General features: G+C 46.8%; 1 protein-coding gene across 3 annotated transcripts in view; it reads left to right on the top strand.

Moving 5' to 3' along the window:
• The window catches only part of PRKAG2 (protein kinase AMP-activated non-catalytic subunit gamma 2), a 323168-nt gene that overhangs the window by 195007 nt on the left and 103560 nt on the right, over positions 1-24601 (top strand). For all 3 annotated transcript variants that reach the window (XM_007983534.3, XM_073009507.1, XM_007983536.3), the window contains one exon: positions 5238-5455. In XM_007983534.3, coding sequence (XP_007981725.2) covers positions 5238-5455 — 218 coding nt within the window. The remainder of the gene's footprint in view (positions 1-5237; positions 5456-24601) is intronic.

The raw sequence follows: 24601 nt of genomic DNA, 5'->3' as shown, positions 1-24601 counted from the left end.
TCATTTGATACAGATGGCTCTGCAGTTGGCTTTCTTCACTTACCGCTGCATCCTGGAGATGAAAGGAACGAGGATCCCTGTCATGTTCCGACAGGGGTGGCGGCTGCCCGTGCCTACAGTGGGCCGTGATTTATCTCACCTCTCCTTGAGGAGCCTCTGCGTCTCCAGGCTCTGCTTTTAAAAGCACCATGGTAATGAATCAGCTGTACACTCAACGCTTAGCAATTACACAAATAAGTCTATGGAAGAAAGCCCCAGAAATGGAATTACTGGGTCCAGGAACATGGGCACTTGTGGTTTTGATAGGTGTTGCCAAGATAGGTACCACAGAGTACCTGTTTCCTCTGGGCCTTTGCCCAGTGCCTGCATGGGTGCTGTTTGGGCTCATTTTGTTGTGTTGTGTTGTGTTTTGTGAGACAGGGTCTTGCTGTGTCACCCAGGCTGGGGTGCAGTGGTGCTATCCTAGCTCACTGCAGCCTTGAACTCCTGGGCTCAAGTGATCCTGTCGTGTAACTGAGACTGCAGGCATATGTCGCCACATCTGGCCAGTTTTGTTTTTAATAGAGACAGTCTTGCCATGTTGCCCTAGATGGTCTCAAACTCCTGGGCTCAAGCGATCCTTCTCCCTCAGTCCCCCAAAGTGCTGGGACTGCAGACATGAGCCACCGCACCTGGCCAGGGCTAGTTTTGATCATGCCCTGCTCAGGGACGGACATAGGTCCTTTTCAGCGTTGTCCATGGAGGAGGAGTTAGAGCTCTCTGTGGCTGGCCCCTTCCTTTACACACCAAGACCCCAGCCCCCCAGAGGGGTTTGCCTACCAGGCTGTCGCAGGTCATGAGGACGTGGGGGGTGGCGCAGGGTTTTGAACCTAAAATGCCCCCCACTACATCCTGTTCAGCTCTGCCCCATCAGGTCCCCACACATGCCTACGGGAAACGGGGGCACAGCCCTTGGGAAGCGTCACCGAAGGGGCCCTGTGTCCAGTGGGGGAAGGGGCTGGGAGAGGAGGATGAGAACATTCCCTCTTGACTCTCGGGAGAGGAAATAGCCTGTCCTAGGTGCATTGTGGGACCCGGACAGGCCCCTGCTGGGGACTCTGTCGCTGCAGGAACCACTGAAGGACGTGGCTGTGGAGTCTAAGGCCCCAGGCAGTGCCCCACACTACACCCAAAACAGCACACAAGGTGTCCTTGCTCTGCCCCTGCAGATTCCCCTGAGAGGCCCCAGGCAGGCCTCCCCAAGCCCCGGCTACTGTCTCCATTTTTCAGTGCCAAGCAGCTGGAGCCTGGCCCTGAGAAGGGTCCGGATGGTCCAGCAGCCCCTTCGTGGTCCTGCCTGCTGACATACCCCCATCTCTGAAGAGCTGCTAAACCACATCAGGACCTTCCCACTCTTCCTCTTCCCTCTCCTTCCTTCCTGCCCCACCTCAAAGCAGGGCTTTCTTCTCAAGACATTTTGGGAAAAAGATTCTTTTTTCTTTTCCTTTTTCTTTTTCTTTTTTTTTTTTTTTTGAGACAGAGTCTCACTCTGTCACCCAGGCTGGAATGGAATGCAGTGGCGCAATCTCGGCTCACTGCAACTTCCGCTTCCTGGGTTCAAGCGATTCTCCTGCCTCAGCCTCTGGAGTGGCTGAGACTACAGTCACGCGCCACAATGCCTGCCTAATATTTGTAGTTTTAGTAGAGATTGGGGTTTTGCCATGTTGGTCAGGCTGGTCTTGAACTCCTAACCTCAGGTGATCCACCCGCCTCAGCCTCCCAAATGCTGAGATTATAGGCATGAGCCACTGCACCTGGCCTCTGTTTTTCAAAAGAGTTTGGGGCTTTGTTGTGAGGGCCTTTTACATTTTAACTTTCGGGTCCTAACCATCTCCTGCTTCCACCCAGAGCTGCCTCCTGAGTGCCAGCCCAGGGCTTCCGGAGAGCTTTCCACTCACACTGCTCAGTCTCCTGACGGGACTCCCTGGAAAAGGGGGCTCCTTCTCTAATAGGTAACTCCCTAAACCTCCCCCCAACACACAAACAAAACATGCGCCCCGCTCTCCACAGAGGGAGAGCAGATCACCCTGACCGGAGCCGGCCCTCTCACTGTTCTTTCTGTTCCTTGCCTGGTGGCAGCAGGCATTTGCCAGACCCCTTGGCTCAGGACAGCCCTGGGTGCCATGGGGCCCAGAGAGTGTGGCAGGACCCCCGTCCCCAAGACAGACGGTGGATCTTGGTGGGGAGAGGGAACTTACATACTTTTATGTTTGGTTTGAACGTTAAACAGTTTGTCATTAAGTGGTAACATACAGGACAGTGAAAAGGCTTTGTGAGTTTGGTGACACGAGGGACAGGAGGACAGGTCCTTCCCCATGAGGATGGAGCAGGAGGGGCACAAGTGGGTCTGGAAGCTGTGAGGAGGAGGAACCCAGCAGAGGTGCCTGGGGAGGGCGAACCAGGCCTGCGGCTCTATAGGTGACCCAGCCTCGTCCAGATAAAAGCAGTGACTGGTGGCTCTTGGGCCTGATAAAAGGAAAACTTCTGCCGAATTACATTTAAAGGAGTTTAATTGAGCAATGAACGATTTGCAAATCGAGCAGCTTTCTGAGCCAGAGGAGACTCAGAGACCCCAGCTCAGCCATGTGGTGGAAGAAGATTTATGGACAGAAAAAGGGAAGTGACCACAGAAAACGGGAGTAAGGCACAGAAACAGCTGGATTGGTTACAGCTCAGCATCTGTCTTATTTGAACACAGTTGGAGCAGTTGGCTACATGTGATTGCCAAAACTCAGTGACTGGCACACGTGTAGGCTACCGTCTGTTTACACCTCCACCTGTTACAGTTCACAATGTACAGAAAACCCTTTGGGCCAAACTTAAAATATGTATGGAGTCAGCTCCAGGCTAAATGTCATCTAACAGGCCATGTCCCCTGGCATCTTTGGTTTGACTTGCGTAATTCAAAATTTATTTTAAAATTTTTTCTACCTGTAAGATGTAAGATATCAGACGATGAGTGCGGCGGCTCATGCCTGCAATCCCAGCACTTTGGGAGGCCGAGGCAGGCGGATCACTTGAGGTCAGGGGTTCAAGAGCAGCCTGCTCAACATGGTCAAACCCCAGGTCTACTAAAAATATTTTTAAAAAATTAGCCAGGCCTGGTGGCAGGTGCCTGTGATCCCAGCTATGCGGGATGCTGAGGCAGGAGAATCACTTGAACCCGGGAGGCAGAGGTTGCAGTGAGCTGAGATCACACCACTGCACTCCAGCCTAGGAGACAAGAGTGAAAACTCTGTCTCCAAAAAAAAAAAAAAAAAAAAAAAGATTTGCAATATCAGACCCAAAGCCAGATTCTGCTTCTCTGAGAACACAATCCATGATTGTACCAGTCTCCTCAGGCTGTTATAACAAAGTACCACCTACTGAGTGGCTTAAAACAACTAAAATGTAGCCCCGTCCTGAAGGCCAGAAGTTCAAAATCAAGGTGTTGGCAGCACCACGCTCCCTCCGAAACTTGTAGGGGAGGATTCTTCTTTGCCTTGCCCTGGCTTCTGGGGTTGCCAGCAATCCCTAGCGCGCCTTGGCTGCCACGGCGTTGCTCCGATCTCTGCCTCTGCCAGCAAGAGGCCCTCCCTCTGTGTATCAGTTTCTGTGTCTCTTCTCTTGTAAGGACACAGTCATGTTGCATTAGGGCCCACCCTAGTCCAGCAAAATCTCGTCTAGACTTGGTTGATCTGAAAAGACCCTGTTTCCAAATAGGGTCACATTCACAGTTCACGTTCTGCCTGTGCGATGTGCCATGATTTATTTAACCTCCTCTTGACGGGCCTCTGCATCTCCAGCTCTGCTTTCAAAAGCACCATGGTAATGAATAAGGCATACACTCGCCACTTAGCAATGACATAAATAAGTCCATAGAAGAAATAGACTTGTTTCTATCAGTTAGAAATAAGTTGAAGTGGACAACGTTTAGCTCCCAGAAGATTCATGTCTCCAGTCTTCCTTCAGGCCTCCACTAGCACCATTGCCCCTCCCAGTATTTGCTCCCTCCCTTTTCCTGACCATCTAAATCTGTTTCACTTTTTAGACCCCATCCCAGTCCCACCCTTTCCCTGAAGTCTTCTTGGGTATTTATCTTCACTGTGAAGTCTTGCCCCTGGGAACTTAGAGTGGTAATGTTCATGTTGCACGTTTTGGTAGGAATAGCACTTCCATCCCCTCCCCCTCCACCTCTCTTCCCCTTCCCCCTCCCCTTCCCCCTCCCCCTCCCTTCCCCTTCCCCCTCCCCCTCCCCTGCTCCCACCCCTCCCCGCTCTCCTCCTCTGCTCCCACCCCTCCCCTCCCCTCCCCTGCTCCCACCTCTCCCCCTCCCCTCCCCTCCTCCCACCTCTCTCCCTCTCCTCCTCCCATCTCTCCCCTTCCTCCCCTTCCCCTTCCCCCTTCCCTCTTCCCTCCCTTCTCCTCCCCCTCCCGCTCCCCCTCCCCTGCTCCCTCCCCCTCCCCTGCTTCCTCCTCCTCCCCATTCCCTTCCCCTCCCCATTCCCTTCCTCCTCCCCCTTCCCTCTCCCTCCCCCTTCTCAGGTACGTGGTCCCGTGGCTTCCGCAGCATTGGCTGGCATCTCTGCCACACACTTTCTGAACTTTCCCATGTTTTACCTCAATAAATATGGCACCACTGTGTTTGCTCTTGGCACCATGCTGGGGAAGGGAGGAGAGGAGATCAAATGATATTTGGCTGAATGGAGGACAATAGCATCTGGAGGGTGTGTGTAAAAATTCACCAGAAAACTCAGGACTGTGTGAGCACCCCCTTCCCAACGAGGGGATGCTGCCCACAACCGAGGGTGGATAGTGAGGCGTTTCTAGACACACCAATTCTAAGAGACTAGAAATCAGTTTTTAAAGCTTTTCCTCAACATTCAGAATAATTTGGCTTCTTGCCATTTGAGGTTTTGGGCACCAGGAATGGTGAGAGCCTCCCTCTGCCATGGCCGGACCTCTGACCGCCCCCGATGTCCCTTGCTGGAGGCCGGACCTCTGACCGCCCCCGATGTCCCTTGCTGGAGGCCGGACCTCTGACCGCCCCCGATGTCCCTTGCTGGAGGCCGGACCTCTGACCGCCCCCGATGTCCCTTCCTGGAGGCCAGACCTCTGACCGCCCTTGGCGTCCCTTCCTGGAGGCCAGACCTCTGACCGCCCTTGGCGTCCCTTCCTAGAGGCCAGACCTCTGACCACCCTTGGTGTTTCTTCTGCAGCCTCCGGCCTCTCCTCCTCTCCGTCAACACCCACCCAAGTGACCAAGCAGCACACATTTCCCCTGGAATCCTATAAGCATGAGCCTGAACGGTTAGAGAATCGCATCTATGCCTCGTCTTCCCCTCCGGACACAGGGCAGAGGTTCTGCCCGTCTTCCTTCCAGAGCCCAACCAGGCCTCCACTGGCATCACCGACACACTATGCTCCCTCCAAAGCCGTAAGTCTGGGCCCTTCTGTGGGTGGGGCTGCCGGGTGGCAGACGGAGGGCAGAGCGGTTATCGCCCCAAGCCGCGCAGTCTGTCTGCAGCTGAGGCCAAGGCTGTGTGCTCCCGACGTCTTCAGGATATTGTATCATAAATCACAGGCTGAGAGAGAAATGGTGAGGGCACAACAGCAAATGGAAATAAAAAATAGCTGGGTGTGATGGCTCACACCTGTAGTCCCAGCACTTTAGGAGGCCAAGATGGGCAGATCACTTGAAGCCGGGAGTTCGAGACCAGCCTGGCCAGCATGGCAAAACCCTGTCTCTACTGAAACTGCAAAAATTAGCTGGGTGTGGTGGCGTGCACCTGTATCCCAACTACTCGGGAGGCTGAGGCACCAGAATTGCTTGAACCTGGGAGGCAGACACTGCAGTGAGCTGAGATGGCGACACCGCACTCTAGCCCCTGTGTAATGGAGCAGACTCTATCTCAAAAAAAAAAAAAGAGAGAAAGAAACAAAATGAAAAATGATAACATCTGGGACATGACCTGGAGGAGGTTTGTTCCCCCTCAGCTTCTCAAAAATCATTCATTGAAAGTTTTGTTTGAATTTACCTTGATTGGGATACTTCAGTATTTGTAAAACGTCACAGGAAAAGCAAAAAAAAAAAAAAAGTAAAACAAACAGAAGTGTTATTCTAGAGGTTTAAGATTTCGAGTCTGACATCATCAGACTTAGGATGCGCTCTTCGGAAGGGGAGCATTTCACAGAGGAGTGGGATGGAGCAACAGACCCGTGCAGCCTCCAGCACTTCCTAAGACCGAGGCAGCGCGTCTCCACAGCTTCACTAAGCACTTAAGCACTGTCCGTTTCAACACAATGGGCCCTACCGAGACCCCAGCTGTCACTGCTGGTTTAATTAGCACAGGTACCCAGTGTTATTCCAGTGCCAAGCAACAATGTGAGAGCCACATCCCTGAGTCAACCTGTATGGCTGGAACCACTCCATTCAGTTGTCACATTAGCTTCCTGGAGGATGACATAGTGCCACACACTGGATAGCTTAAAACAATAGAAATTTACTGTCTCACTGGTCCTGGAGGCCAAAAGTCCAAAGTCAAGGTGTTGGCAGGGCTACATTCCCTTCAAAGCCTCTAGGGAGGGTCCTTCCTTGCCTTCTCCAGCTTCAGCTTGTGACAGTGTTACTCCAGTCTCTGTCCCGTTCTCACATCGCCATCTTTCCTTTGTCTTTCTTTGCATCCAAATTTTCTTTTTATAAGAACACAAGGCCGGGCATGGTGGCTCACATCTGTAATCCCAGCACTTTGGAAGGTCAAGGTGGGTGGATCACTTGAGGTCAGGAGTTCGAGACCAGCCTGGCCAGCATGGTGAAACCCTGTCTCTACTAAAAATACAAAAAATTAGCTTGGCGTGTAATCCCAGCTACTTGGGGGGGCTGAGGCATGAGAACTGCTGGAACCCGGAGGCAGAGGTTACAGTGAGCTGAGATTGCACCACTGCACTCCAGCCTAAGTGACAGAGCGAGACACTCTCAAAAAAAAAAAAAAAAAAAAAAAAACCAAAAAACTAAAAACAAAAAAACACACACACACAAGCTACATTGGATGAGCCTGCACCCCTATCATCTTATGCTGATTATATCTGCAAAGACACTGTTTCCAAAAGCCACCACATTCACAGTATTGGGACTTAGAACTTCAACATCTCTTTTTAGGAGACACAGTTCAATCTGTAACAACTGTTATCTTTTAGAAGAAGATGTGTTGCCGTGCTGAGAACATACCATTCCTATTCTTCTTGTTCATTCAGTTATTTTATTAAACGCAGGTGTAGCAAAGTATTGTTTTAGGTGCCAAAGGTTAAACTGCAAGGTATTGTTCCTGCCTTCTAGAGCTTACAATCTGTTCGGGAACTGAACAGTACTGGGGCGAAACAGCTCAGTAAAGGCGGAAAGCAGTTTGGCCAGGATAACAAGTGGCACAGTCGGCCCTACAGGAGGGAGAAACGGGAAAACTGCTGGTCGGATAAGGACGATGACGGCCTCAATGCATGTCACCAGCTGGGCTGAGCCTGGAGTACTGTCAGGGTTTACCTTAAGGGAGAGGGAAGGGAGAACCTTCTAGAAAAGAAAATTAGGCTTTGACTAGAGATCAATGATTAGAATAACCCCATTCAAGAAGAGACAGTGGTTTGACGAGAAAACTACGATTTATTTGAGATCATTTGAAGTGATGGTGACAGTTGCAGGGCTCTTCCGCGAGTCCCTGATGTTTCACGGCAGCAGCTTTGTGCTGGGGACAAGCCCAGAGCCTTCCCAGTTTAAAGAAAAAAGAATCCAGGGAGTGCTCTGGGTTTGCCGTCAGCTTCCTCCCCGGGAGTGTAACAGGAAAGTGATGTTCTTAACTCTTTATAACCCAACTGTTTATACCTCACACAACCGTGCAGCCCTCGGTCAAGGTCAACAAGTATAGGTCCTTCTAGGCTTGCCATGGTGGTCAGAGAGGGAGTGTCCTGGGGTCAGAGGGGGAGTGAGTGTGCTCAGCTGTGTCCCATACTCAGCGGCTGACCCAGAGCACGTGCCCTGGGCCAAGCACGCGGCTGGCAGCAGGAGTGTGCAGTCGAGTGAGATTTCAACAACAATCCAAATGTCGTGAATGGGTAAACAAATGTGGTGTATACAGATGATGGAAGAGTACCCAACCTTACAAAGGGAGGAAGTTCCGACACAGGCAGTGACAGGGAGGGGCCCTGAGGACCTCGTGCTGAGTGAAATCAGCCAGGCACAAAAGGACACGTACTGCGTAATGCCACTTATGGGAGTCCCTAGAGTCATCCAAACAGAGACAGAAGGTAGAATGGTGGGTGCCAGGGGCTGCAGGGAGGGGAAAAGATGAGTTAGTGTTTTACGGAGACAGAGTTTCAGTTTGGAAAAGTGAAAAAGTTCCGGAAATGAATGGTGGTGATGGCTGCACAACACTATGAATGTATCTACTGCCACTGAACACTTGAAAATAGTTCAAATGGTGGCCGGGCACAGTGGCTCACACCTGTAATCCCAGCACTACGGGAGGCCGAAGCGGGTGGATCACGAAGTCAGGAGATCGAGACCATCCTGGCTAATACAGTGAAACCCCGTCTGTAATAAAAATACAAAAAATTACCCGGGCGTGATGGCAGACACCTGTAATCCCAGCTACTTGGGAGGCTGAGGCAGTAGAATCACTTAAATCCGTGAGGCAGAATTTGCAGTGAGCCGAGATCGCGCCACTGCACCACTGCACTCCAGCCTGGGTGACAGAGCGAGACTCCTTCTCAAAAAAAAATGAAAAATAGTTCAAATGGTAACTTTTATGTATATTTACCACCATAAAAGGAACGACCTGGTCAAGAGTCCAATTTTTATATCATTTGAGCTTCTGAAAATCAGGCTGATGGCCCAAGGCTCCCCACTTAAATTTTGAAAGAATGTGTTTCAAGGAGGGGAAGAGAGTGTCCCCTTTGGTTACCTGATGGTAAGCAAGCCCCTCACCCCACTTGTAAGTTTCAGCCCTCAGGCCTGCAAGGGCTGCCTTTGCCTGCACCCTTCACAACCTCTGTGGCCACAGTTTGGCTCAAGCCCTTTCTGCTTTCAGTGTCCTGGCAGCAGGTTAACCTGATTACTCGGCAAAGACTCTGCTTCCAAATAAGGTTGCAGTCACAGGTACCAGCGCTTAGAACCTCAACCTCTTTTCAGAGGACACAATTCAACCCAAAACAGTTGTTATCTTTTGGGAGAAGATGTGTTTGGCATGCAGAGAACATATCATTATGTTCTGGCAGCAGGGTGGGTAGTGGTTTCAAGTTCATAGAAATTTGCTCCTTTATAATTGGATTTTATCAAGTATCTTTAATTTATGTGGTAAGTTCCTTAGGAGCTTGGCTGATTCTGTTAATTTGGCTACCAGGATAATCTCCATGGAGGAATGTGAGTTACTTAAAGACTTTTGATGGTCTGAAAATATTTAGATATAATTTATCTCTGCCTTTTGTAATAAAAAGATACTTTCCGTAAACATGGACCATGAAGATCATTTTTATAAAATCTGTTCCCATGAATTTCATTCTAAAATAGGGAAAGGAATGGAGAAAATTAGTCTTTAAAAGACAGCACTCTTTTTCTTTTCTTTTTCTTTTTCTTTTTTTTTTTTTTTGAGAGAGTCTCCCTCTGTCACCCAGGCTGGAGTATCTTGCCATGATCTCAGCTCACTGCAACCTCTGCCTCCTGGGTTCAAGTGATTCTCCTGCCTCAGCCTCTCGAGTAGCTGGGGCTACAGGCATGTGCCACCACAACCAGCTAATTTTTATATTTTTAGTAGAGACGGAGTTTTGCCATGTTGGCCAGGCTGGTCTCGAACTCTTGACCTCAGGTGAATCTGCCCACCTTGGCCTCCCAAAGTTGCTGGGATTACAGGTGTGAGCCACCACGTCCGGCCAACAGCACTCATTTTATCATGTATTTATTCAGCAAATACCTATTAAGCAACTTATGGGCCTAAAACTGCTAGCATGGGTAACAGGATGACAAATCTGTGAGCCCTGCTGATGGGAAAAGGTCAATGTATGTTTTACTTACCACTTGATTAACAGCTCCGTGCATTATGCATAGGAAGGTGTCAGTGAATACCTACTAATTGAACAAAGGAAGGAACTTTTGTTTCTTTGGGAAGAACAGACAGGTAATTCATTACAATGGAGTGTGATAGAACCCGTTCCGTTACTGTGGGAGGAAACCCCATCCTATCTGTGGAAGAGCTGATCCCAGAGGAAGTCAAACTTGTTTTCAGCAGGGAAGAGCAATAATCAGCTCTGCATTTCAGGATGATCCCCTAACTGGGTATGGAAATTAGATTGGATGTGGTTAGAACAGGAGCCCAGACGAGATGCAGTGTGAAATAATCTAGGCCTGGGTAGCAGCTGAAGGTAGAAAGAAATGGAATCGTGTCTAAAAGTAGAAGGCTATTGTGGAGGTAAAACAGAAAGGAATTTGGAAGGTAGTGGTTAATTGAAGGGGAAGCAGACGAATCAAGGGTGATTCCAAAGGTTTTGCCATGGGAAAGTAGATGGATGATAGTTCCAGCTGTGGGGGTATGGAACAGAGGAGGAAGAGGAGCAGGGTGTATATGTGAGTGCATGTGTGTGGGTGTGTGTGGGCATGCATGCAGGTGTGTGTGCATGCAGGTATGTGGGTGTGTGTGGGCATGCATGCAGGTGTGTGTGCATGCAGGTGTGTGTGCAGGTGTGTGTGGGGGTGTGTGAGGATGCAAGCAGGTGTGTGCATGCAGGTGTGTATGCAGGTGTGTGTGGGTGTGTGTGGGCATGCATGCAGGTGTGTGTGCAGGTGTGCGTGCATGCAGGTGTGTGCATGCAGGTGTGTGTGCAGGTGTGTGTGGGTGTGGGGGTGTGTGAGGATGCAAGCAGGTGTGTGCATGCAGGTGTGTGCATGCAGGTGTGTGTGCAGGTGTGTGTGGGTGTGGGGGTGTGTGAGGATGCAAGCAGGTGTGTGCATGCAGGTGTGTATGCAGGTGTGTGTGCAGGTGTGTGTGGGTGTGTGTGGGCATGCATGCAGGTGTGTGTGCAGGTGTGCGTGCATGCAGGTGTGTGGGCATGCAGGTGTGTGTGCAGGTGTGTGGGGGTGTGTGTGGGCATGCATGCAGGTGTGTGTTCAGGTGGTGGTAGTCCAATAAGGCGCCTGTGGCACATTTAAGTGGAGGTGCCCAAAGGGTAAGTGGATATTGAGTCTGGAGCTGGAACTTCAATTTGAAAATCATTCAAATGTTAGTGGCAATTGGTGCTATAATAGTAGGTGAAATAATTCATAGAAATGTATGGTGAAAAGAAAACCAGAAAACACGTGGACATCTAAGGGACAGTCGAAAGAAATGGATTCTGACTTCCCTGGAAAGTAGGCAGAAATCCAAGTGAACACAGCATCACAGGAGCAAAGGGAAAGTGTGTCATCGTGTTTCGCATACTAAGAGCGGTCAGTGACACCAAATGCAGCCAACTCGTTGTGTAACATAAGGACTGAGGTCGTTGTGACTGCGGCAAGGATACTTTCAGTGGCAGGGTTGACAGCAGAAGCCATATAGTGTGGGTTGATGATTAAGAGATAAAGAAGTGGGGATCTCTAGTGTAGATAGATCAAGTGTCCTGATGCGAGGGAGAGGACGGGGGCTGTAGCTAGAAGAATGGAGGTGATGGCATCTTCCTACAAAGAGGGATAGACTCCAACTCTGCTGGGGAAAGAGTGAGTGGAGGGAAAAATTAAAGGTAGGAGGGAAAAGAAAGTGTCATGCCCAGTCTTACAAAGGAAAGGAGTGCATTTCCTTATAGGTGGTGGGAGCACATCAAGCACTTGCAATGGAGATGTTTGTCTTGGACCAACGGGAGAGTCATCTTCTATTGGTTTGAAAACTTCTACTGCAAAGGTGTTAGGATAATCCGTGCTTTTCCAATTTCCTTCCACAGCAGTTACTCCCATGCTCCCTGTCTTTTTCTCCTAGGAATTCACTTTTGATTTATTGGAAGCAGAGCCTAAGCTGAGGTCTCAGGAGCAAGTTTGTTTGTTTATTAAGGGAGTGCTCTCAAAAGGAACCTGTAAGAGGGTGAGAGGAAGAAGAAGCTGAGCAAAGATGTGGTTTCAGATGAGATTCACTCTCAGCCTGATGACAGGAGAGGAGATTGGTGCTATAAATTGCACCAGAATTTGCCCTACCTTGAGGCAAGACAGCTAGATTTTGTGCCTTCATACAAGACAGCCTTTTGTTATAGGATGCCCCAGGACAAGGGAGATGCACCTCCAGCTGAGATGGCTTCTGTCACCCAAGAACGATCCTGCTAAAAACGTTGTAGGTGTGAGCCATCAGCAGCAGCTTCTGCAACAGCTAGGTGTACCAGAGCCCATTAAAATGAATCCAGGATATCTCCTATAGTCTGGATTCTCCATGCTCTTCTTTTGCCAGCTGATTCATGTATCCAGCAGATTTGAGTACTATCTTAGTCTGTTTAATGTTGCTGTAACAATATACCTAAGGCTAGGTAATTTATAAAGAAAAGAGGTTTAATTGACTCCTGATTCTGGGGGCTGGAAAGCTCAAGATGGAGCAGCTGCATCTGATGAAGGCCTCATGCCTCTTGCACTCATGGAAAGCAGAAAGGGAGTAGACATCTGCAAAGAGATCACCTAGCAAGAGAGAGAAACTGAGGAAGACAGGTACTTTTTAACAACCTGCTCTCAAGGGAACTAATCCATTCCTGTGAGAGTGAGAACTCACCCCTGCAGGAGGGTATTAATCTATTCATGAGGGATTTCCCCCTTGGCCCAAATACCTCCCCCTAGGCCCCACCTCTCAACTCTGCCACATTGGGGTATCAAATTGCAATGTGGGTTTTGATGGGAACAAACCACATCCAAACCATAGCTGGTACTACATCAGGTTTTCTATTGCTGCATAGCAATAACCTCCCCAAAACTTAACCACCATTTACTTAACTCACAAATCTGTGGGTCAGCAATTTGGGTGGGCATTCTTCTGGTCTTGACTGTGCTTATTCATACGACATCTTTGGTCACCTACCAGGTTACTTGGGGACTAGCTGGACCAGAGTGACCTCAGCAGGAACAGCTAGCTTGTCTCAATTCCACATGGTCTCTCTTCCAGCAGGCTAGTCCCAGCTCGTTCAAATGCCCATGACGGGTTCCAGGAGAGACAGAAGCATATGTAAGGTCCCTTGAGGCCTAGGCTCAGAGCAGGCACATGGTAGTTCCTCCTATCCAAGGCAGAATCTGTTTCCTCCTCCCTAGATCTGGGTTGGCCTTATGATTTGCTTTGGCCAACAAAATGAAGCAGAAGTGGCAGTCACATCACAGAGGGAGTGGATACAGGAAGAAATGGAGGATTGGGCACCTCTATCTCTACCAAGACAATCTGCCTTATCACTTGGTTTCAACAGCTGGGTCTGCAGTTGAACACATGATATACTAGATAGAATCTGGAGGTTCATTTGGCTATAATTAGATGGTTGACAGCTCTGAGAATAATCTTCCTGTAAAGTAGATTGTTGCAGTTTGCATCCCCTGAGATACAGACTCTAGGAAGAGATTGGTGTGCAGGATGTTTATCAGGAAGTGCTCTCAGGATTGACACCTGTGGGAGAAGGGAAGGCAGGAAGATTGGGTGGAGGGTGAGGTTGTGATGCAATACGGTGTCAACAAAGGCATCAGCTAACCCACAGGGAGGGCTAAGCAGGGGCGGCTCATCAGAGTTGTCCCAGGTTGGTGCAAAGAAACTAGACCTTTATACTCTGACACCAGCCAGTCAGTAGATAACAGCTGTCCTGGGCAGGGAGCTGACCTTGGGCAAGGCAACTCCCTTCAGCTAAGGTCATTTCTGGCTAATAGTTGAGGGTTGTCAGTTGGAAGGACTCTCAACAGCTGGGGAAATACCCTTCATTTCTGAAAGGGGATCTGGGTAGTGCTCCATGGAAAATACATGGAATTTTTCTCCCCTTCATTTTTAAATTTATGATACCAAAATCCTGACAGGAGAAAATAAGGGCTGTCCTATTTCTCTTCTTATTATATATTTAATATATAACTAAACTAAAGGGAAGGCTGCAGGATGGTTGGTTAGGACTGAATGAAGAAGTTTCATTAGACCCAGGCAGGGAGGAACTAAGGCCCCTTGCCAACAGCCATCACTAGCTTGCCAGCGATGGGAGAGCATACAATGGAAGTGGATCATTCAGCCTCAATTGAGCCTTCAGATTAGGCAGCCCCAGCCATACCCAACTGAGAGACCTCATGAAAGACCATGAACCAGGACTGTCCAAATGAACTGGTCATGAATTCCTGAACCATGGAAACCGTAAGAGATACTATATTAGTTTGTTACCTCCCAGCAGAGGTACTATATGTAGGTTACCTGTGATTTATTCTAGTGAACATCCCAACTCTACAACACCAATATTTGAGCCCCAGCCTCATCCAGGTGAAGACAGGGTTGCCTCTCTAGGGTGGAAAAATTTAAGATGAATCCTAAAGTGGCTATCATCATGATTAAGGGATGCAGGTTTTATCTTGAGAACTCTATCAACCAAGAGAGCGAGATAATACACTACTGGACATCTCCATTTTTCACTCTACGCTTACATCCCTGTGACCAAAATGATGCTAATCCAAGGCCATGCGACCTGTGGATCTGTAGGAGTAGATATTTCATGTTAGTTTCTGCTGTGAGTGAAGCGGCAGGATGCACCCCCTCAATGACTTGAGCTCCAGGGTTCTGCTTCGACAGGATGCACCCTCTTGCTGAGGAGACTCTCAAGGACAGGAATGATCTCAACTGTCTCTGAGTGCTCAGTGCCTAGGACAATGCCAGGCAGATAATAAGCTGTTAGGAAATGACTGCTGAACAAGTGAGTCCGCTCATGGGTGGGAGATGGCAGAGGCAGGGTGTTTACCACATTAAAATGATCCAACATCTTTTCTTTGGAGCTTGGCTACCCTGGGGAACAGAATGAATAAGAATCCCAAAGACCCCGGCCACCGCTCAGAAAAAAAGGGCGGCTTAAACAACGGAAGTTGATGTGTCACAGTTCTGGAGGCTGGAAGTCCAAGATCAAGGTGTTGACAGGTTCGGTTTCTCCTGAGGCCTCTCTCCTTGGCTTACAGAGACATCACTGTGCTTTCATGTGGCCATTTCTCTGTGTGCACTCATCCTTGGTGTCTCCTCCCCTTATAAGGACACAAGTCCTATTGGACTAGGGCCAACCCTATGGCCTCACTTAAACTTAATTACCTCTTTAAAGGCTCTGTCTGCAAATACAGTCACATTGGAGGTTAGGGATCCAGCATATGAATTTCGAGGAAACACATAACACATAAATTCAGTCCGTAACAGATAATAAATTATTGTTGTCTCAAGCCACTGAGTTTTGGGTGAATTGTTGCGGATCAGGAGATAACTAATACTTGTTTCATCCGGTATGAGGGGAGGTAGCATAACTCAGTGAATTGAGCCATGGATAATAAACTCAAGAGCTTTGGGTTGTTTTTAAAAATGGACTGTCTTTTGCCATTCAGTCAATCTCCAAGACCCCTAGTTCTCCTATTATGAAAATTTGGGAGAAGATCACTGACCGGTCTTTCAAGGTTGTTATGTGAAATAATTACCTTTTCTTTCAAAGATAGGCACTTGAAAAATCTATAAATATCTCAAATCCCTTGACATAAAGGAACAGTTAAAGATTTTATGTGCACCACTTTGTTCTTCTATTCCTGTCTGCCATCTTAAATAGCAAGTGACAACCTCATAAGGTCTTGATGTTAAAGCTATCTGCCCAGAAATGGTAAACTAGCAGCTCCATAGTCTGTGACTCACAACAGATTAGATACTTTAAAAATAGTTTGGAGAAATTTCACATTGGGTCAAGGAGTAGGAGCTACAGAGAGAACTGATTCTCAGTGGGATTGGTTATCACGAGAGCTGGCGCTTAGACAAGTGCTGCCTGTGTGCTGAAGAGACAGGCAGAGAGCGTCTATTCTCCCAGCTGTCAAAAAAATATTATAATTGGCATTCTTCCTATGTTCCTGCACTGTTGGAATCATGACTCAATGAACAGAAAGAAGGCAGAGAGAGAGACACACACGACTGGGAGCGTGGCCCTTTTTTCTGAGCAGTGGCCAGGTTCTTTCGGATTCTTATTCATTCTGTTCCCCAGGGTAGCCAAGCTCCAAAGAAAAGATGTTGGATCATTTTAATGTGGTAAACACCCTGCCTCTGCCATCTCCCACCCATGAGCGGACTCACTTGCTCAACAGTCATTTCCTAACAGCTTATTATCTGCCTGGCATTGTCCTAGGCACTGAGCACTCAGAGACAGTTGAGATCATTCCTGTCCTTGAGAGTCTCCTCAGCAAGAGGGTGCATCCTGTCGAAGCAGAACCCTGGAGCTCAAGTCATTGAGGGGGTGCATCCTGCCGCTTCACTCACTGGGCAGCGAAACTAACAGATGAAATATCTACTCCTACAGGTCCACAGGTCGCATGGCCTTGGATTAGCATCATTTTGGTCACAGGGATGTAAGCGTAGAGTGAAAAATGGAGATGTCCAGTAGTGTATTATCTCGCTCTCTTGGTTGATAGAGTTCTCAAGATAAAATCTGCATCCCTTAATCATGACGATGGCCACTTTAGGATTCATCTTAAATTTTTCCACCCTAGAGAGGCAACCCTGCCTTCACCTGGATGAGGCCGGGGCTCAAATATTGGTGTTGTAGAGTTGGGATGTTCACTAGAGTGAATCACAGGTAACCTACATATAGCACGTCTACTGGGAGGCAGAGTGCACCGTGATTATCTTTTTCCCTAACTCGGGCTGGCAATGTCGATAAAGGACATAGCCTAGGTATGCAGTAGACGTTAAATATGTGTATTTCTTGTTTAAGAAACCATCATGATAAAACTGTCACCAATTTCAAAGCCAGGGGCAGAAGCCAGTTGCAGAGGTTGCAAAGTGAGTGTGAGATAACAAAGTATGGGTGGAGGATGTGGACAGCTTTATCAAGAAGCTTGGTGTGAAGAGGAGATGTGAGTGAGGGCTTGGCTGGAGGAGGAGGGGGACCCAGGGAGGGCACCTCTTTTAAAAGATGAGAGTGACTCGGCATGTTCCTGTGCTGATGGGAAGTTCCTGAACCTTGGATCCTACTGCACCCAGGCCTCTGTTAAATGGGAATATCGGATTTATCTCACAGGGTTGCTGTGAGGCTCAAATGAGACAATCGTGTAAAGTTACTCCCCCAAAGGCTCAACAGCTAGCAAACGCTAAAGCCAAGATTTGAACCAAGGCAGCTGGGCTCCAGAACCCATGTTCTCAGCGTGGTTGTCTATCACCTCTGGAGAGGTCTGAAATTCTCAGCTGATCCAAGGTTGATGCAGCATCTTAGCTCATATACCTGATTAGGGGGTTGGCACATGGTGTCTCATGGGCCATGTCTGGCCCACCACCTGGTTTTGTGATTAAAGTATTATTGGCACACAGCCGCGTGCATTCATTTATGTATTGTCCATGCCGTTTTCATGCTGCAACGGCAGAGTGAGTTGCTGCAACAGAGACTATATGGCTCATAAAGCCGAAATATTTCTATCTGGGCTTTTTTCAGAAAGTTTGCCAATCCGTGACTAATCTGTGCCAGAACTTCTCTTTATACTGCTAGCCAATTGCTTGTTGGAACATCCAGTGCAAAGGGGCAGATTGAGTCTCATCTCCAGAAAGGCAAGGGACAAGCAGTAGTGCTTTGCCTCACTAAAGACATGGAGTGCATTCCACTGTAGAGGGCAGTGGAATTAGTCATTGGTCTTGCCCTTAATGAGGACCAGAAACCAGACTGGCCACTAAGCTGGCAAAGTGGGCCAGACATGGTGGCTCACACCTGTAATCCCAGCAGTCTGGGAGGCCGACGTGGGCAGATCATTTGAGTCCAGGACTTCAAGACCAGCCTCAGCATGGCCAAACCCCATCTCTATTAAAAATACAAAAAATTAGCTGGGCTGGTGGTGCACACCTGTAGTCCCAGCTACTTGGGAGGCTGAGATGGGAGAATCATCTGAGCCTGGAAGGTCGAGGCTGCAGTGAGCCATGATTGTGCCTGGGCGATAGGACTGAGACCTGGTTTGAAAAACAAAAACAACAGCAACAAAAAATGTTGGCAAAGTGGTAAATAATCCAGCAGAGTTAGGACTTGAAGATTATGCTCCTCATCCTCAGAGCATTATAAAATTCTACACTCTGCTTTTGGGCTGATTGAGGAGATTTGGAGTAACATAAGGTTAAGGTGGAAGGGTCTTTGTTCTTCCCATTAACCTCCTTGAGTAAGGAAGGGCCGCACATTTGAAGCGGCACAGACGAACATCATAAACTTGCCCTTGCCTCTCTTGCCATGGTTTCCAGAGGAGTGACTTGTTCAAACTTGTGTCGTTTTTGTTTTGTTTTGTTTTTTAAATTTTAGAAGAGACCAGGGTTTTGCCATGTTGGCCAGGCTGGTCTCGAACTCCTGACCTCAGGTGATCCACCCACCAGAGCCTCCCAAAGATTCCCAAAGTAATCCCAAATCCAAAGAGATTACAAGCATGAGCCACTGTGCCCAGCCCAGACTTGTGTTTTATGTATTTGTTTGTTTGTTTGTTTGTTTTTAGAGGTAGACTCTCCCTCTGTCACTCATGCTGGAGAACAATCATAGCTCACTGCAGCCGCAAACTCCTGGGCTCAAGTTATCCTGAGTAGCCTCTTGAGTAGCTGGGATTACCAGCACACACCACCATGCCCGACTACAGTTTCTTATGTTGTTGAAGAGGTAGGTTCTCCCTATGTTGCCCAGGCTGGTCTTGAACTTCTGGGCTTAAGCCATTCTCCTTCCTTGGCCTCCCAAAGTGCTGGAAGCCACCACGCCCAGCATCAGACTTGCATTTTATGGAATGATTACTCCAGTAACAGGCTGGAGGCTCAAATTTATGGGGAAAAGACTAAACCAGAAAACCAGTAAAGTGCTGCAGTAGCCCAGTGAGAGGTGACAAAAGGCTGAATTAAAGTCACAGCAGTGGAGATTTAGAGGAAGGGATTCATTATAAAAGTACAGCCTGGATATGTGGTGTGTGGGAAGAGGACTCTAGGGGGACTCTCCAATTTCTGGCATGAAAGGAAGGATGACAGTGTCATTAAATTAGAAAAACACTGAAAGGAGTAGAGCTGGGATGAAACTTAAGTTCCATTTGGGGCACATTTTCTTTCATTCCTTTGGGACATCAAATAGAAATGGCATGGCCATGGGTTTAGAAGTCTGGTGTGGAGAAGTCGAGGTTAGAAAAATGTGATTCTCTTCGTCCATTTTATTTCCCATGCGTTAAATCAACCAAATCAAGACTGAACACTTTCTACCTATATAACTGCCGGTGTGGGGAAGAAAACAAATGTCGTTTAATTCTAATAAGAGACACTTCTTTACCAATAGGGTTGTGTGAAAACGCATTTGGGGGGCTGAACATTAAATGGTGGAAAAATTACAGTACCTATTTATGCATCCTAGACGGGCTTGTCTTGATTTGCATTTAGATGAGAATTCCTTCAGCTCAGAACCCGGACTGTCCCCTGACTCATAAGCACTTAGAAAAGCATTAACTTTGCTAGCGAGGTATCCTTGGTATGACTGTGACACAAAACCTAATACCAGTGTTCCCTTAATGACTCAGGAGAAAGTAGCCATTGAAATGGTGGAAAAGTTTAGAACAAGCTTCCTTTGCCATCTCTCTGAGAAGGAACGCGTGCCCTGTTAATAAATGACCGCCCAGCCTCTCTCACCGTGCTTGAGTAAACCTGTTTCGAAGGGTTGTGTATTTTTTCCACTCTTTTGGAGGCTTTGTGCAGGACTCTAAAGCATTGTTATTCTAAGTCCTGAGTAAGAATGTCAGCTGCTCATCATGGCATGATTACAGACAGAGGTATATTTTATGTTTTAAAAAATGGAAATTGAAACAGGTGGTTCAATAAAAAGCTTTCCAAGGAACTACACAGATGAAATTCTAATATGATTTCTACAGCTCTGCCCATGATTTCCTCTTCACATGCTGAATGAAAAGCCCTTTGGGAGGCCAAAGGGGTAGATCATAAGAGGTCAGGAGTTCAAGACCAGCCTGTCCAATATGGTGAAACCCCGTCTCTACCAAAAACACAAAAATTAGCCAGGTGTGGTGGCGTGCGCCTGTAGTCCCAGCTACTCGGGAGGCTGAGGCAGGAGAATTGCTTGAACCCAGGAGGCGGAGGTTGCAGTGAGCCAAGATTGCACCACTGTACTCCAGACTGGGCGACAGAGCAAGACTCCATCTCAAAAAAAAAAAAAAAAACAAAGACAGTGAATAAAGCCCATGGCTAGTTCTTTCACAAATTGGTCAGGCTATTCAATTATGATGGTTTGGTCTGACTAAGCCATTACTTACTTTGCATTTGATTTTTCAAATCACAAACGTCTGGAGAAGTATTTGGTTCTGTCTTTTAAAAACAACATTCCTCTAAGATGAAGAAGTTCTGGAGATTGGTTACACCACAGTGTGAGCATACTTAATACTACTGACTGTCTACTGGAAAACGGTTAAGATGACAAATTATGCTAGGTGTATTACACCACAACTCAAACTTTTTCAAAATGACATTCCTCTGATTATAAAAGAAAAAACATAAAAAAATTAAAACTCCCTGGAATGCCGCCACTTTGAGACAAATGGATAAATTCCGGTGTCACATTTTTGCCCAACTTTTGTTGTTCCTTTATACACAAATATAGAAATGGACAGATAACTGATGTAGACCCTGCCAGAGACTGTTTGGCAACTTAGCTTTTCACTTAATAGTATAATCAGGTCCCTGTCTTCAATTTACATGGTTTCATTGTTGGAGGAATGTCATTTTTTAAAGTCTTATTTTCATAAAATCTAGTAGGCAACACAGTATAAGTACTGCTCTATACAATTCAAATTATAAAGCAAACTACTGGGTCTAATATAGTAAACAACAAATGTTACATATAGCCTGGAGAGCATTTATTGTATACAAAAACCATTGGATAGAGATTGTATTGCTATTTGGATAAAAATCGTGCAATTTCAGTGGAATGGTTCACTATGAATCAGATTCTTTTAAGAAACTAAGTATATAGTACTTCAGTACCAGGGAGGCTGTAAAAGTTTCTGAGTCATTTGCCTGCCCAAGACTCAGCTGCCAGTTTGAGAAGCTGGGAGATTGAAAGAAAGGAGATTTTCCTTCTTAAGATCTGTCCACGTTCCTGGACTTGAATCTGCCCTTTCACTTTTATTATGTCTAACAATTAAAGATTGATTTGGGGAATCTCTGAATACCAGTCTATGTGTTCACTACTCAGATCTAATAATACTAGCATTGATATGTGGTATTAATATGGTTTATTCTTTTCCAGAATGTAGGAATGAACTGTGGAAATAATTTTTTTTTGAGACAGGGTCTCACTCTGTCACCCAGGCTGGAGTACAGTGGCATGATCATAGCTCACTGTAACCTCGAACTCCCAGCCTCAAGCAGTCCTCCTGCCTCGGCCTCCCAAGTAGCTGGGAATACTGGCATGCACTACCATGCCTGGCAGAGAAATAATTTTTCATGAGCCAAGGGTGATATGTTCGGACACAGCTAGTGGGAAAATACTACTAATTCATTCAGAATTTTTTCTAGTATAGCCTCCAAGAGGATGTCTATAATAGCACTCTGTGATGAAATAGTCACAGACATTATCTTCAAACTAAAGCCTTTGTCTTAGCTTAAGAATATGTGATCCTTTCTGTTCCCAGGACACATGTCTATAGATGGGACTGTGTTTACAGCCTACCTGCCTACTTATTCAATCTCACAAATGACCAATTAAAGAAAAATTCTATTTCCCACCAGGCATTAACTGTATATTGCATTTAGTCTACACAATAGTTTCACACGCATCTGTCTGCCCGGTCACCATGTACGAACCCCTGTGTTAAGATACCTGTGTGGTGTGAGAAGAAAAGCTTCAAAGTCAACACAAATACTGATCTATGCCCTTTTATAAGGCGGTAAAAGCACATACAAAGGGCTTTTAGAACCAGTAGACTCAGAACATCATGAGCATTTACCCTGTTAACCTGACTTAAATGGGAGTGGTATACATGCCATGGATTCCCCTGAACAAAGCAAAGTCAATTTTCTATTTTTCTGAGAAACAGAAGCAGGAGGCAGAAAGAACAGTAAAACAGGAACCTACGGCCTGGATAAAACAAACACAAATAATTTTTTTTAAGTCTTGCAAAACCAAATCATAAAGACACAGCTTTTTAAATAATCCACCTAGATCAAATGTCAGAAGATGGAATTGTATTTACAAATATATTTCACTGAGTGGCTTGGGTGCATAGAAAAAGATCAAATTTTATTTCTGTTCAAACAGCACTGTCACAAGTTACTCTGAATCATGGTTGATTGCTCAGGCATCAGATCCCCTCACTTCTCAAGAAAGTCAGCAAAATCTTCCCGCAGCTCAACACGGTACCAGCAATACCGTCCCCATCCGTTAGATTTCATTCCTTTCCCTCCAATCTTACTGAATTACATTCCGAGTTGACTCAGCAGATCATCGTCATTGGTAATTAGGAAATTCTTTGCCTCATTTCCAGCTTAGTCCTTTAATATAAAAGGGCACCAGTCAAATAATAGAAACTGGCTTTTCATTTGTCTACACCAGAAATAACCTGATAGAACACGTATAATGTGTTCTGCCAGATGCTTAGTGATAGAGCTGTAGGTTATTTTAAAATCATCTTATAACATGTTCTTCATTAATGTGCTTGGGATAAGCCTATTTTGTACTGTTCCGGCGTGTGTTCGTACCCCAATACTGAATTAGATCAGGCATATTTGGTGGCAAATAATTTTTGAAAATGTCATTTTCAGCCTTAAAATAATTTTCAATGGACTTGGCAAATGCATAGAACAACTCTTGCTTTATAGGTGCTCTGGGATCTGTGGAATACATTTTTCCATCTGTTTTGTTTTGTTTTGACAGTCTCGCTCTATCACCCAGGCTGGAGTGCAATGGCGCAATCTTGTCTTACTGCAACCTCTGCCTCCCAGGTTCAAGCGATTCTTCTGCCTCAGCCTCCCAAGTAGCTGAGATTACAGGCATGCGCCACCACACCCAGCTAATTTTATATTTTTAGTAGAGATGGGGTTTCACCATGTTAGTCAGCCTGGTCTCAAACTCCTGATCTCGTGATCCACCTGCCTCGGCCTCCCAAAGTGCTGGGATTACAGGCATGAGCCACCGCACCTAGCTCCATTGTTCTTATTTATTTATTTTTATTTATTTATTTGTTTTGAGACGGACTCTTGTTCTGTCACCAGGCTGGAGTATAGTGGCACAATCTCAGCTCACTGCAATCTCTGCCTCCTGGGTTCAAGCGCTTCTCCTGCCTCAGCCTCCAGAGTAGCTGGGATTACAGGTCCCTGCCACTACTGCCTGGCTAATTTTTTTATTTTTAGTAGAGACGGGGTTTCACCGTGTTGACCAGGCTGGTCTCAAACTCTTCACTTCAGGTGATCCACCCTCCTTGGCTTCCCAAAGTGCTGGGATTACAGGTGTGAGCCACTGAGCCCAGCCTCCATCCTTCTTTAAACACAATATTGTTTATGTGTCTTACTTTACAAATAAAAACAAGCATTTGACACATTTGACTTCTCAAAGTAGATGGAGCTGCTTTTCTGTCTCATCCTCACAGCCCAATGCAGTTAGTCTCTTCTGTCTGGTGTCTAGACTATGAAAGTAGGGGCCTGGATTCAAACCCACTTGTTGGTGCCTGTTATGGGCCAGCCATACACAAGTTCAGTTCATTCTCACGACAGTCCTGCAAAGGAGATGTTATTACCTCCATTTTGCAAGTTAAGAACCAAGGTTTAGAAAAATAAAATCTACTGGAGATTGTATGTAGTAAATGATAGAGAAAGGATTCAAATTGAGACCTACCTTTGGAATCCACATTCTTTTCACTTTACCAAATGGCACCCTCCACCCCCAAACCAAGAAAAGCATTTATTGCCTGCCACCTAGCCTGAGCCAAGACCTATACCAGGCACACAGTAGACATTGGCACGAGGCTCAGAGACTGACACACAGAACGGTCCAGCAGTGAGTCATTGGCATAGCTGGGACTCAGAGCCAGAACTGTTGAGAGAGGAAAGGTACGAGCTTTGAGCCCAACCTGCGTCTTCTTCCATAGGCACTGTTTGCTTTCTTCATTTTATATATGCTCTGGTCACATGATTTGACTTTGAGAATATTCTTCAAAATCATAATTAAAATCAGTTAACAGCTGATGAATACCCTCCCACACCTTTTTTTTTTTTTTTTTTTTTTTTGAGACAGAGTCTCACTGTGTCACCCAAGCTGGAGTGCAGTGGCACAATCTCAGCTTACTGCAACTTCTGCCTCCCAGGTTCAAGCCATCCTCCTGTCTCAGCCTCCCGAGTAACTGAGATTCCAGGCGTGTGCCACCATGCCC

This window comes from Chlorocebus sabaeus, chromosome 21 (assembly GCF_047675955.1).
Source record: "Chlorocebus sabaeus isolate Y175 chromosome 21, mChlSab1.0.hap1, whole genome shotgun sequence".
Lineage (NCBI taxonomy): Eukaryota > Metazoa > Chordata > Mammalia > Primates > Cercopithecidae > Chlorocebus > Chlorocebus sabaeus.
This window is presented reverse-complemented; position numbering and strand designations above follow the sequence as displayed.